The following is a 15,698-nucleotide window of genomic DNA, read 5'->3' as shown; positions in this document are numbered from 1 at the left end:
CCAATGCGGCTCCTTCTGCTTGATTCCGAGCATGCGTGAACTTTTGTGCGTCGAACTCGATTGGACTTTCCAACAACAAAGTTTTGTTGGCGGAAAATTTGAGAACCTGCTAGCAAATATTCGACAGCAAATGTTCAATGGAGCATACACACTGTCGGACTTTCCGACAACAAGCTCACATCCATTTCCCGTCGGAAAATCCGACCGTGTGTACGCGGCATAACCCCTTCCCACCTGCCCCCGCTTCCCTTTAAAGCCCATCTCTGAGCAACAAAAAAAGTTTTCCCATGCAGCTGTTAACTGCTCATTTTTTTCTAGGGGAGAGCAGAAAGGAGATTTACTTACCCAATCCTCCCAGCAGAAGACCGGTGCGGCACCCCTGCATTTCAGTAGTCTTGCGTTGCATGTGAAACCTTTTTTTTGCCCAGAGTTGGGCTTTACCTGGGCTATTAAAGTGTGTCTCTAGCCATAATGTGTTTCTACATTTTGTAAAGAATGTGAAAGGGTTAGAACCCCTACTGAGTTTTCCTCTCTGTCATAACAGAAAATTAGAGGAAATCTTCTCAAAGTGAGGGGACTTGACTTCATAGACAGTTTTTTTATTAGAACAGGTTGTCCCTATTGGTGATAAAAACCTATTTTTTTTTATTATTTCCTTTTACTTTCTGTTTTGGGGAAAACGTGACAAATAGAGAGGGTAGATCTCTTCACTGGAGACACAGACATCAATATGAAAACATGAAAGTTTCTAACCCAACCCTAGAAAAAAATGTTTTTGCTGAAAATACCATTGAACCTTGAGCACATATAAGGCTCTTTCCAAACACAAATCAGCAAAGTCTTGTGCAATCCTTGAAAATGAGGAACAAATGGTAGCTGTGCAGTTTAAAGACTAATGGCCATTTCACACCAGTGCCCTGCGGTGCCATTCACTGAAAACAGAAAAACATTGCCAACTCACCACAATGAACCAAATATCAGACATGCAGTTTTTTGTTGCGTTTACAGGAAAGAGCCTCTGTTGCTAGGGTGCCCCCTGTACCCAGTGCCATTGACTCTTTGGGTAACACCACACACTCCAAATGCACCAAAGCTAACCCTGAAAAGGGCAGTAACAGTAAACAACTAATCTAAAAGGTGTGCAAAACCAATATCTCTGTACTGATCAATACAATACATTGTATTACATTGTATACAATGCATTCCCTTTGGCTGACACCCGTCCACTGACTCTACTAGCTGAAGGGATGGCCCTCACAGGACAGGCCCCATGACTCAGATCTGTACTCACAGTAGGCAGAAACAGATCCTTTTTGGTGTCTCTCCCTTCCAGTCAGCTCTGCAGGACATCTTGGTTGCAACTTTACTGATTCAGGCCCTCAGGTCGACCACCTTAAGCTGCATGGCAGCCTGTGCAGAGGAGGGGCAGCCACCCCCTTCCTCAGGCACCCCGCTCTCCACCCATGCACATGTGCCCTTGGCATATATACAGTCACCCAACATGCATTGAGGCACTTTCCTCTGCCAATGGCCAGGGCTGGAACTATGCCTATGCCTATGCTCTCACTTGTCATATTTAATCCCACTGTCCAATATGCCCCATCCTATTGGACCAGTGTGAAACATTCAGACAACATGAGCAGCATCCGAGCACCATGAGCATACCCTATCAATGGATCAGTTCCCCCTTGCTCCCTGGTAGTGTCAGGTATAGCTTTTGAATGAAAGACATCAACGCCAGCCAATCCTCTCAGGTGTGTTTACTTAAGAATAGACTTCATATGAAGGACCCTTTCTCCTCAACATTCGGAGTCAGAGTGCCATACAATAATACAGGTACAATATTTATAGACAGTGGTTACATTACATCCTATGAAGGGCACAAAGCCCACAGTTACACGTCACAAGTGCGCATTTCACTTAGTATTTCAACACAGGCTTGGCTAACGATTTGACTAGAAAGCCTAACTTTTAGGGGTCATCATAACCCAAAATATTTCAAATTGATAAGTTGTTTTGACAGAAAAGGGAGAAATAATTGCAAGAATAATTACTGGGAAAGAAGTTAAGTTGACATTTGGACAGGGACTTTCTTCACAGTAGGCAGAGAGCATCTAAATTTACCTAGCAGCCTTCCTGGTAAGCAGAAAGATCCAAAAACTATACTCTCTTCTAGCACCTACCTAGGAGGGTGCTACACGCATCTTTTAGATTAATTATTTTTGTATTTCCTTGTGTTTGGATTATAGGTTTTTGCACTAAGCGCACAATTTTTTCTGTGTTTAAAATAACAGTAAACAACAGACACTAACTTTGTATGACACCACAAACAGGGGGACCAAATGTCTCTGCATTGTCTTGTACCCCTACACTAGGGCGGTCCTAAGGGGTGGTACTGGAAGCTAAAGGTCTGTCAGTCTCTCCAAACTTCCAGCAGTGGAGCACTCAGATTTGGGTGAATCCCCCTGTACTGGGCATAAAGTACCCAAATGGTATCCTAAAATAAAGTGACTCCGTTGCTTTTACAATTAGGCAAGGAAGTTGTGGCCAACAGCTTCTCACCACCAATAGATCTGTGATTATGCCTCCTTACACTCTCTAGCGTCTAGAACTGGTGACGGTGGTGACTCTGGACCTGGCAATGACCATCTCTCATGGAACCGGTGATGTCAGCTGTGACTTAGGACCCGGAAATGATGCTCTCTCACATGTAAGGGGGTAGGTGGTAGTTTTTCACATCCTTCATGTTTCCCTCCTTGTTGGGCACCAAGCAAGGGTGACACAAGAGGCCTAACCCAGGGTGGGTTCTTCTGGGCTATGCTAGGCGCTTTGTACACGGTCACTTTAATTACTACACATGGGGCATCTTTGCTTTGTGCCATTTTCATAAATGCCCTGGGACAATGCTGAGGCTGCCATAGGGGAGTACTCAACCTTAAGGAGGGTCTCCACTTTTAGAGATGAACGTACACCATGTACACTTGCACTGCAACTGTTCACCAGTAAAATCTCAGGTCCCCGCGACTATGTACACCTTCCTTCTCTGTAGCCTGCATTTATGAGGGACATGCTGAGCCTTGCCCACATCCATCTGTCCAGCGTTTTACATTACCATTCCTCAGTAGCAAAGCGGGCCCCACCATGCACCCTGTGCAAGCTTTACAGGTGTACTTAACTCTTGAACGTCCATACCTCTGTACAGGATGGGAACCTCTGACGTACGAACCCACTCCTGTTACTTCTGGGAGACAGACCACTGGTGGAATGAGTGCCGACAACATCTCCCTTACTGCCAAAGGCCATTCCACTTATAACAGGTGCACGCCATCGACAGGCTGCTGTAAAACTTCAGTTACCCTAGCTAACCACTTGTGTCTTCACACTACGCCACTCAGATGTCTTCCTACCCAATGTGTATAAGACCTTTTCGGTAGACTGTGTGTCTGCCGGTTACTTGCGTTACATATCTTTATTAACTTCAGACCAGGCAGGGACATTTCAAATGCTTTACTCTAGAAAAGTGCAAATGTATAATTCTTCCTTAATTCCCTAACTAACTACAGGCTGTCCGCTGCCCCGGCATACCTACAAAGTTCATGATCATGAAACACAAAGTCCATCAAAAGGCATTCCTTCAGGGCTGGTATCTTTGGTGCGAACCCCAGGTTCTGATGACTTTTCCATCCTGACAGTGAAGAGCAACATCCTCCTGCTCCTCGTGGGTGTCATTCACCATCTCTCTCCCTTAGGAGCACAGTCTTAGTTCTCTACTAGGCCTTGGTCGGGAATATGCTGTTGGAGATAACTAGAACCTGAAATGAACTTAGCTGGCTTCCTCCAGAGCTTTGGGCTCCACATTTCTGAGCTCCAGCTCTCGGGGGCAAACCTATCCTACTGGAACACTGTCCTAAATTTATAGATGACAAGATTGGTGGACCGAGAGAAGAACGTGCAAAAAGACCAAAGCATTAACTCCTACCCTACTGGCCGGGTCAGTGTCTAACTGCTATTTTAACCAGCTTACACACAGAAGCAATGATGCAAGTGTTGGCCTATTATCTGGTAGTGGCAACCTCTCACAGCTGTGACTTCCAAGTGAACACTCCAGCAGGCAGCTCCACAATATACTGTAGCAGCCAACTTTGATGGTTGACCTCTCACTGTTCCCCATGCGACTGCCCCGAGCCCCTGGCCTCTCTTTATCATCCTACTCATCACCCTGTCCTCCTGGGACTTGTAGTTCCATCCAGTCCATGGCTCGATAGAGAACTGTCTCTAGGGAGCACATCCCCCACAATTCCAGGGTGTTTCCAGCAATCTTTGCCCTGCTGAACAGAACAAATTTTGATCCATCTTTGGCCAGCATTTCTCAACTAGAGTTACATGGATCACTGGGGTTCCTACAGAGGTTGCTATCTGTTCCTTGAGCAATGGTAGATTAGATTTTTCTCCCGTCTACAGTGACCACAAATGCAAATTTTCAATAACAATATAAAGGAGGCACTTTTCTACTGTCCACCAATGGACACAACAATTTTCAAAGTCTGTGTTTCCTTTAGGATTATTATTATTATTATTCATTGTATGTTAGAATTATTATTGTCTTATACTTCAGAGGGGTATTGTGAAATAATCTTCTCTGGGTGTCAAATATTCTAGGTATGCCACTTTCTTCATTCTTTCATTTAAAACTTTCTACAACCTATCGATGAAGCTAAATGTATTGCGAGCTGTAGAGAGCCATTTTTATCAGGAGTTCCTTGAGGCCTGAAGATTATTGTATTATTAAGGTTCTCACTGTGCCAATAACGGTGATGGGCAGCAGAACTTTTGGAGGTGTGGTGTGACCCCCTAATCTATATGATTGTAGCACTACCCCTGAAGAAGCTGCTGGTATATTTGGGTCCTCTGTTCTTCACTTGGCCCTAAACGGGGCCCCACTCCTGCTGACACCACCACATTAGCTTGGCCAGGGGGTCTTCTGGCCGGGGGGTCTCCATGAAGTCACACAAGAAAAATACACATACACTGATAAAATAAACCAGGTTGTATTGAAAGTAATAAACAAAACTGGTAAGACAATTGAACAGTTCAGAGAGGCTAAACAGTAGGCTGAATGAATCAACACAAACAATGCAGTAAGAAAAACTATGCCCTTTAAAGTGTGGCCACCTGTCCTGCAGGACTGAGGATATAAACAATGGCTCTCTGACTGGGAGATCACTCCCCAAGTGAGACAAGTATGAATAACAAGGAATTTGGCTGGCTAGCTCACTTGTAGGCCCTCAGTCAGGAGAGTCTAAGCCCAAGAAATTCTGACGTACCTCCTGCACACCAGTGCTTCTAAGAAAGATAGCCCTGAGTAAAACAATCTAGAAGGTTTATTCTTCTGCTGGCTTAGTTGGGGCCTTTAAGATGTAGAGAAATAGGAGGATTTCTTAAGAGACAAAGTGGTTGACACAGTTCTCCCTAATATGTGAAGTTGGTGGGATGGGTCACTTTAAGATATTAAATTGTAGTCAAGAGTCACTTTAGTAGTTGAATTGTAGGTAGTGGTCATTTTCAGAGGGGGGGGGGGGGGGGTGGTAGGCGTGAGAAAGGATGAAATTGAACTTAAGTGGCAAAACTTCCTCTTTAAATGGCTTGAACAGAAACAGATGCAGCAACAGAGACAAAGTTTTTCCTAGAAGGGAGCAGAGGGTGGTGACCTGCTTGCAGTAACCACAGTGACAATCAAGAAATGGCAGTTTAAGCAATAAGGGGGTAGTTTTATATTTGCCTCTGATAAGGGTCCACTGTTAAAGGAATGCCGCAGGTCCAGTTGGCAACAAGGGTGAAACTTAAACAATAGTAATAATGTGTGGGTGAGCGACCCTCTCACCAGTCCTTCTGCGATAACTCAGGAGAGTGACAGAAGCTCTGTGATGGAGGGCCCCCTTTAACTGAAGATTTGGCAGTGGTGCATGCAACTCACACACTCCTGCAACTGTAAGGTCTCCTCAAGGCAGCGATCTGCACATGGTGTTTGGCTTAACAGTCTCTTCAGTCCTGCTTCTACAGCTACTATGCACTTTCTGGCCCAACCTGGTCCAGTCCAGGCCTGACACAGCTCTGGTCCAGGTCACAGCTCCTTTCTGAGCAAAGTCTCTTTCCAACTCCCCGACTTTTTCTTTTATATGCTCTCAAGTGTTTGTAAAAATAAATAAAAAATAAAGAGAAAATACCTAGATCAAGGCTTGATCTAGGTCAGTGTCAGGATTAGTGTTTGGGTCAAATAAGGGTCAGAGTCAGAATATTTTGGACAGAATTTTTTTGTTTTTAATTATCAGTCAGTGTCAGTGTGTTTTAGATAGGACAGAAAATACTGTCCTATACTGCAGGTACAAACAACTAACATGCACATATGTGGTATCACTGTGATCGTCAGGAGCAGGAGAATTTATTTTGGGTTATTTGGTGGTAGGCATGAGGCTGAGTTTCCACTAGTGTGAATTGGATGTGGGTTTCCCTGCATCCAGTTGACATGTCAGGAGATTGTAACCGACTCTCTATGGAGCCGGTTCACACATCTCCGGAGCAGCTCCAGTGTGAATTGCACAGGAAGCCTGTGTGTCTTCTGGTCCATTGCAAGACTGAATTCAGCCCAAAATTCAGGCTGAAATCGGACCTGAAACGGTGAATGGGGATGCATCAGACCCCTGCTGTGAGCCACTCCGTGCTTCAGTGTGAACCCAGCCTAAAACGTATACCTTCCAACCTTTTGAGATGAGAAAGTGGGGCACAAATTATGTAGGTGGAGGAAACACTTCTGCCACACCCCAAGTTACACAGTCTAGGAAAATTTTATATTTGAATAAAATAAAAAAATTACCTCAGACCAAAAAGAGGGACAAATGAGGAGAAGAGATGCACAAAGGGATATGGTTCTAACAGAAGGACAGACTCTCCGAATGAGGGACAGTCGGGAGCTATGTAAAACATGCTTTAGCTAGAGTGCCACTTTACTGCAAACTTTCAGCTTTATTAGTAGAAAACTTTTTAGTTAACTGAAGAAAATAGCCCATTGTGGAGGCCACACAGAAGACAAACAGAACAGAACTTCAGAGTGACAAAAACATCAAGTTGATCCTCCTCAGTGGGGGTCCCAGTACACCCCGCCTTCTGGACGTGTGTGAGGAGGAGGGGGGTCTGTTTTTCTGGTATTTGGGCTCCTTAGAGAATGTCTTTACTTGTGTAAAAGGCATTTCCTCCTCAATGCTGTCCAGCTGCATAAGACCTCCCTTAGTCCTGCTTATTTCCTGCACAAGGCTCATCACACACAGTGTTGTGTGAGCACAGCAATCTGCACAGCTGTCCATTGCTATCTTTGCTGTCACTTCTCCAACTTCCCTTCTCTTCTTTATATCTTGCTCTCTTCTTACTTATAAGCTGAGAACTCTGTTGTGGAGGAACAAAACCTGGAGTTCTCTGACTCCTTGCCTACACTCAGCTCTGTGTCTGTCTGTCCAGCTGTGCCTGTGCTACGCTGCCTGCTGAGGGCTTACTGGAAGCCAGCGCCTTTGGATACCGGCTGAGGAAGGGCAAGGCAAACCCAGCATGATAAAGGCTCTGATGCTGCTGATTCTCAGCTGTCTGAGAATGGGACAGCCAAGTAAGTCCCTTTTAATTTCTACATGTGTAAACTCAACTGGAGCTCAGGTGTCTTTTGTTTCAGCTTTGACCTCCGCCTTGATCTACAGGGACCAATTTGAGGTTTTTGGAGGTTTGTACCTTGAAAGTGAATGGGTCCCTGGTTTTCAGTTTTTACCAGCTGTACCAGAATATTCTCTATCAACATCGTAGATTTGTTACGTATACATTTTTCTGAAAAGAGACCGGAATTTTATGTACTTTTATGGTTCTGACCTCTGACAACAAAGCCTGTCCCATATGGACAATTCAAAATTGCATTTCGGTGAGAAATGTGCCTGGGCTTCCTATCTCCAGAGAATTAGTACATAAGCCCAATGACACCCTAACCTCTGATCACTATCTATATGTCCAAATCTTTTACAATAACTGTTACTACTCAGGAAAAAAAATAGCTGTATGGTTATTTTTTTTCCTTGTTCTTCTTTTGACTGTGGGTTTCAGAATCATTTTCACAATCGTATAATATCTAAGAAACGAACCTAATGGGTCCTGAAAGCTTGTGCATTTAATAACTTAAACAAGCCAATTAAAATCCAAGCATCAGTTAAACTCTAAACTTTCTGAAACATCTATTTATGATAGGCTAGCCATTTTGAAGATGATTATAGACATCCATTGTGTAAATTAATAAGTATACAAACTTGGGATCCCCTGTAATCATCTAGGTCAATGCTAAATGTGTTAAGCTATGAAAATAAAACGATTTAATTGTTAAGTTCAAGTTTTCCAGAATACTCACCCAGACTGGCGATCTTGCGTCTCCATTGTAATACTACATGGAATTTTATTTCTAGAGCCCCTCTATTATATCTCTAAACACCTGTAAACTTCACACATTATAATTAAATTCATTCAAATTATATCACTTTGGACCCCAGGATTTTCGAAAAGGCTTGCACTAGAATATATTGTTAGCAAATAAATGTTACCATCTACTTTATTTGTACTGTTCTACTACTAGTTAACATGATACCAAATATTACTGCTACACCAAAGCATGGCAGCTGAACGTACCTGGAGTTTTAGTTTGAAATATTGGCACGTGTGCTTTAGTCTGGTCTACCCACCAAAGCCTGACATCTTTTGTTCTTAATACAATCATGTTTTTGGTTATTATCTAAGACCAGCCATAAACTCTGATTTTTTTTTATAGGGGATATAAGATTATTGATAATTAGAACTTATCCACATGCTGGAAATTTCTTCTCATTTTGAGGCAAGGGTTCTGAAATCCATTTATCACCCAAGACACTAAGTCAACCCCTGAAATCTCTTTGTTTTAAAATGAATTACTTGTCACAAAAGGTACTACATCACCAAATATACAGTGCCCTGATGGGGTTGGGTCAATTACAAAATACTCGTCAATGAGACTTTCCAAAAGATCAATCCATCTATGATGCAAGATTCACATCATGGCTCAGCAAAATGAAGCGGACACGTTAAAAAGCAGCTTTTTAAAATGACACTTCTGTGTAAATTTAGTTTGTACGGTTCTTCAAAAGAAAGCTATACTATATATACACACACAATATTTTATATAGAACTACAGGTCCCAGCATGTCTCGTCTGTTAGAGGCTTTTTACAAACCCAAGGACATATTTTATTCTCATTTCTTACTGTGATTCGTGCTGCTTTTAGTATCCTTAAATGCTCTGTAGGTCTTAGGTTGACCGTAAGCATCTGTAAACAAGAGTTCATCTTGTAGCCAACTCTTTCGGCACAGCAGCCAATCAGATTATGATAGACTGTGGTCAAATTACCGCTGAAAAACTCATGATTAATGTGGGTGTTCCATTGCTGCACAAGGTGAATTTAGGCAACATTCCCACTTCCGCATTATGCATGGGGTAAAGTTTGAATTGCATTATAGATGCCTTTTAGGAAGATTGTATACAAGTTTAACATGCATTATCGTTCATTGCTATAAAAAGGTGCAATTTGCTGGAAACCACCCCAAAGGTGAAGTAAGCGGATTTTTTATTGCCTCACTAAAAACGCAAACGTATCAATGCAACCTTATCCGAATGGCAAACTTTTTACTATACAAAATCTTTAACTATGAAAGCATTAAAAAACATTTTTTTTCTTATATCTAATTGGGTGTTTGAACAACTATGTCCAGTCAATTTTTTTTTTTAGTAGAGTATGGGGATGCTGGAACCATTGTCAGCTTTTCATTGCTGTCTGTGACCCTGTTGTAGATTTGTCCTCATTTCCTGCCTAGTGAAACTGCCATCACCATCACAGCAAGTAAGATGTGGCCTTACTAAAGAATGGCAGTGAAGACCTAACAGGGGTTCTAATCCTTCCCCACTTTTTGCAATTTTTATTTATTACAGGTATTTATATAGTGCTGAAAATGTACGCAGTGCTTTCCATAATGTACATTCACATAATTTCCTGCCCTCAGGGAGCTTACATTCTAAGGTCCCCATCTTATATTCATACATACACATACTAGGTCCAATAATAGAGAAGAGCCGATTAACCTACCAGCATGTCTTTGGGGTGAGGGAGGAAAGCGGATTACCCAGAGGAAACCCAGACAACCACAGGGAGAACAGGCAAACTCCATGCTGGTAGTGTCATGGTTGGAAGTCAAACTAAAGACCCTAGTACTACAAGGCAGAAGTGCTAACCACTGAAAAGTTTTGGCTGTACTTACACTTTAAAAGTTATCTATAGGGTTTTTTTTTTTTCATTTTAGTACCGCTTGATTTGATTTAATGAAAGTTTTGTAACCCCGTCCCAGCAAAGGTCATTGTTTCATATGTGTGTGGGAAAGATCTGCTTGAAAACTGCAAAAAAAAAAGTGAGTCAATTGACCGCGCTGTGGTTTTAATGCCAGTCCCACGCAGTGAGTGACATCCTGTAAGAGGGGAAAACCTGGCGCCAAGTTCACAGCTCGTACACAGACTTCAAAATAGTCTAGGTGTGTGTTGGGTACAAAAAGGGACTTTTGTTGGGTGGATTGTTTTCTGATGCGATTACTGAAATCATTGCCTGTGACCACTAGGCATAAATTTGGTGAGGCTGAACGATGAATATGTAACATCTTTAGTGAATGTCAAAACAGAAGAAATAAAAGGATTTGGGTGGCTTATTAAGTGGTGATATATTCCTACACGTGGCTTACTTCCTGCATAGGAATCCCTCAGAATAAGACAACCATCACGTTATTGCCTTCTTTTTCCGAACATGGCAGCAGAGATGGAAAACTAAGCTGCACAGCAATGTTATATAAAAGTCCCATAGTTCAGTGTGCCTGAAGATCTGTGTGTGTGTGTGTGTGACTGTGATTGCTTCCAACATCCGGACACCTTATCTGTCAATCTCAAGTTAACCCTGTAATCAACCAAAGTCACCGCAAAATTGTCTCAAGCATTTTTTAAATCTGTAGCATCATTTGATTGTATCATGCACCTAAAAGCGGACCACACACATTGCAATATGATTGTACAATCCTTTTTATATCTACCAACAGCTAAGTAGTTCGAGGGTCCACCTGACTGGATAAAACTGAATGGATTGTTTAATTAGACTCTTACATTACATGGTTTTGGCAAATCCAAAGAATACTGAGTTTGTAAAATCAAGTTCCATTGTGCATGTCAATCTTAAAAGATCAGGCTGTGAGTTACTGTACATCAGTTCTTTATGATGACTTATCTCACTATTTTAAGAATATTGGAACCCCTGGAATACATTTTAGATCTCAGGGAAACCTCAGTAAGAATTATTATTTCTACAGAACATAGGACATTATTATGATCAGTGGGTTGTAGATGTAATATGAAATAAGATAATCAACAATGAAGTGTACCTAGTGTATGTAATACAAAAGATGACCATTTTGTATCACATCATTGATCTATGACAAAATGTCCCTTTATATCAGTGAGTAGTGGAGAAATACATGATTACATTAGTGAGCAGGGAAGTGTCTCATACTAGTGGTCAGCAGAGCAGAACCCCTTTACAATGGTAATCAGTAGAGAAACACTCCCTTACATTGGAGGTCAGTGGAGAAGGGCCCCCTTACATTGGTGGACATGTCAGCAGAGAAAGACCCTCTTATCTTGGGGGCCAGTGGAGAAGGAACCTTTTCCATTGGTAGTCAGTGGCACAATGCTCTTGTAAATGGGTGGTCTGCAAAGAAGGGTCCCCTTACATCCGTGATCATTGTAATTCCCTCTAATATTGGTGGTCAGTAGAAATGTGCCTACCTAAAATGGTGGTCAGTGGGAGAAGTGTTCCCTTATATCAGCAGTCAATGGAAAAATGCATGACTACATCAGTGCAGTGCTTCTTTACATTGGTGCCCATTGTAGTTCCCGCCTTATTTGGTGGTGAGTGCAGAAGGTCCTCCTTACATGGGTAGTCAGTGGAGAAGGCCCTACCTACATTGGTGGTGAGTGGAGAAGGTCCCCATAAACTGATACTCTGTAAGGGAAGTGCTCCCTTACATGGTTGGTTAGGGCAGAAGGGTCCCCTTAGATTGGTGGTAAGTCTGAGAAGAGTTCTCTTGGTGGAATAGGAAAGAATGATGCCTTAACATTGTAAGGAGCATTCTTTAAATTGACCAACAGACAGCTAAATGGATCACTGGTGTCAGTGGTTATTTACCTGAGAGTTGAGAGGCGCCACTGGTCCCATGCATCTAGTCTTATCAAGTGAGGCTGCCAGAACTATGCAGGCACCATAAACCAGGTGATCAATTCACTACTTCTCATTGCTCAGGGAACCCCTAGTAACTTCTAGAAGAACCCTAAGGTTTCACAGAACCCTAATTGAGAAAGACTGTCCTAGAAAGTGTTCTTTGACTCACTGGCTGCTTGCCATTCAGAATACATTCCATTCCAGTTATATAGATATGCAATACACATATGGACTCTAGTATTTCCAGGATGTTACAAAATTTCCCACCACTTAGCTCTATTAGTCATTAAAGGGGACCTATCTAATGGAAAACAAAAGCAGATATCTAAGTTGCACACATTTTCAAATACAAGTGGTACTGTACATTTCTGTATCATGTGGTCTACTCTTATTAGGGCACCAACACTAAGACATATAATATAGTTGTGAATAAACTGGAGGGAAACTCATCTGAAGGCCACACATGTGTAAGCTGCACGCGGTAGAGGTGCCTTGACACAGCATGCATCTTTCACATCTTCCAATGTATTTTAAATTAGAAACAGATTTGTGTCCTCTTTATTGCCTAGTGGGTCTGTGTACTGGAAAATGTTACCGTATACTGTATTATGCAATAGGCAAAGTACCCCTCTCATGGTGCACTGACCTCGTTAGTTATATATTGATTGAGCAGCTGCCATTTTTACTGTCAGTTCCCAAGCATTCTAAATCTCCAAGATTTCAGAATCTTGTAGTCGCAAGCCCTATTTTAAAAGAATGTTTGGAGAATGATTATGATCACAAAGGCGAAATACCCAAGAGGACCAGGCAATGCTTGCAAACAGATGGTTTATAGATTGAGAAGAGGTTTTCGCCTTTAAAGCCAAAACAGGAACAAAATACTTAAATGAAGAACATTTCTCCCACATTAAATCCTGACCGCTACTTTATAAGGGCAGAGATGACCTTGTTGAGGATTTCATCCATATCACTTTAGTGGGAAATTGTCCATCAGTGATACAAGACGACCTAAATTCAGTTAAATCCCATTAAGGGAAGCCTGAACTTAGAGAATTATGGAACTTGTCATTAGGGACTGAAAATTCTAGTCGCCTGGCTATCTTTGGCTTAGTACTTTCAGAGTTGCTGATCTGCAACATGTATGCCGACCCAAACTGTGGACTGCCTTGATTTCACTTGTTGCATACTTGCAACAATAACTGAACAAACACAGACACACAAATAGCATTTTGGTGTGCGGTGTGGTGTGGCCTGATCAGTGCAGTGCTCATGCGCCGATCGGGGTGCATTGCACTGTTCCTTTTTTTTTTTTATTAACAAACTTTACTGAGGGGGTCACACAGATACCTCATAAAGTTCAACTGCCGGCCGCACTGACCACAGTGCAAGGCGATGGAGTGCCTTGCACAGCACTGCGCTGGACAAACTTACTGCACGCAGTACTACTTTTTTTTTTTCAGAGTAGACCTTCCGCCCACCACCTCAACACAGTGGTGTGAACCAGGCAAATAAGGAGACAAAGCATTTTGCCTTGTCATGTGGTGGGACTGCGCTGAAATAGCCACCCAGCGCAGTACCACCTGTAACAGCTGGTTTGACTGGGCACTTACACAGTCATGGCCCGGAACCCACACTCGCTGCAAGTTCTCACTTGGGTTCCCACTGTTGTTCATTCCTTAGCTTCCTCCCAGGTAGTGGTGGTCAGATCTGAGAAATTTTGAAATGTATCACAAACAGATCTGTCACGAAAGATACAAGAGCTGTCCTTCATCCTGATCAGCGATAATACATTTTAGGATAAAGGTGGCCATATGCTAGAAGAATGTCATTCTTTTGTTTCAGGAAAGATTGTTTGATTTTCTAATCAGTGGGGTCAAATTGATGATCGTTTCCAACCGCAGTGATGAGAAAATTTGAAGGAGCTGGAAGGAACATTTTTTTTCAAATGAACAAATTTCCAAATGTGATGGTATTTTTCGTTTGGAAAAATCACATTACTTCCAAAATCAAATGCTAAAAGCAAACTAAATTTTAAAGTACTTTCAAATGACATTCGTTAGGTCATTAAATGTACTAATGAATTTTCGTATGAATGTTCGTATGAACGGTCATTCAAAAATTTCGTAGTGTATGGCCAGTTGTAGGATACATGAAGATGACAGCTAACATTGTACCTGTGGGGGCTTGCTGCAGAGCTGGATCATCCACTATGGAACTTAGGCAGTACATGTCCAGGGGGCCCAGCTACAACATTAATGCTCCTGCAGTAAACCGGGGGGATAGGGCAGTTGGCTGAAGCCTCGGGGAGGGGAGGATGCATTTGTAAGTAGTTGGTGTTCAATGGAGTAATATCAGTACAGATAGAACAAATGGAGAAGCTTTTCTGTGTCCACTGCAATCCTTATAAATGTCAATTAAGGTCATGGGAAACCAAAACAGCTACCTTGCCTAGAACCTCACTGAAAAAACTGTTTCAATCACTATTGTCCCCTGATAGTACCTTCCCTTTTCGTCCCCACTGATTAACAGTTGTGAGATCAGGAGAGCCAAGCATACAAATTTATGGAGCTCTTAGGACAATTAAGCATAATTTCTACAGCATGCACTTCTAACCCCCCCCCCCCATCTGCATGTTGGCCACAGTTAAATTGTACTCTACATGGGATCCTAGCAGGGGCAAGCCCTATTTGTCTGACATAATGTAGTTCACTCTGAATAAATTGTTCTCATTTGGACTCTGGAATATGTCACTCATGACAACATCCAGATCCCATGGAGCTCAGGGACATTACTCATGTCTGCCTGCGACAGTGCTCCTCATGCCAGAGGCTAAGCAGATAACAAGGGAGAGACGGCTCTTGTATTGGAAAAGGGTGTATAAGAACTGCTGGTATATAGTTACTTAAAAGAGAACCCATGTTAAAATGTCACAATTTAAAGTGACATCCTAAATAGAAAGCTGGCCGTGTGAAATATCAGATTACACCTTCCAATGCAGCTCATAGGACTCTTGTGCCCTGTACACACGTTCGGACATACCGACATCCATGGATTTTTTCCGACGGATGTTGGCTCAAACTTGTCTTGCATACACACGGTCACACAAATCTTGTCGGAAATTCCGAACGTCAAGAACGCAGTGATGTACAACACGTACAGTACGACGAGCCAAGAAAAATGATGAGCTCTTCTGCTTGATTCCGAGCATGCGTGGAACTTTGTGCGTCAGAATTGTCTACACACGATCAGCATTTACGACAACGGATTTTGTTGTCGGAAAATTTGAGATCCAGATCTCAAATTTTGTGTGACGGAAATTCCGAAGGAAAATGTCCGATGGAGC

General features: G+C 42.4%; 1 protein-coding gene across 1 annotated transcript in view; it reads left to right on the top strand.

Annotated features, from left to right (window-relative positions):
- The first annotated feature begins 7,265 nt into the window (after positions 1-7,265).
- The window catches only part of ENG (endoglin), an 85,856-nt gene continuing 77,423 nt past the window's right edge, over positions 7,266-15,698 (top strand). Inside the window, exon 1 of the mRNA XM_073600456.1 lies at positions 7,266-7,651. Within this exon, the coding sequence (XP_073456557.1) occupies positions 7,597-7,651 (55 nt within the window). The 5' untranslated portion in view covers positions 7,266-7,596. The remainder of the gene's footprint in view (positions 7,652-15,698) is intronic.

Source organism: Aquarana catesbeiana, linkage group LG09 (assembly GCF_042186555.1).
Source record: "Aquarana catesbeiana isolate 2022-GZ linkage group LG09, ASM4218655v1, whole genome shotgun sequence".
NCBI lineage: Eukaryota > Metazoa > Chordata > Amphibia > Anura > Ranidae > Aquarana > Aquarana catesbeiana.
Note: the sequence above shows the minus strand (reverse complement) of the source record. Positions and strands in the feature narration are given on the sequence as shown.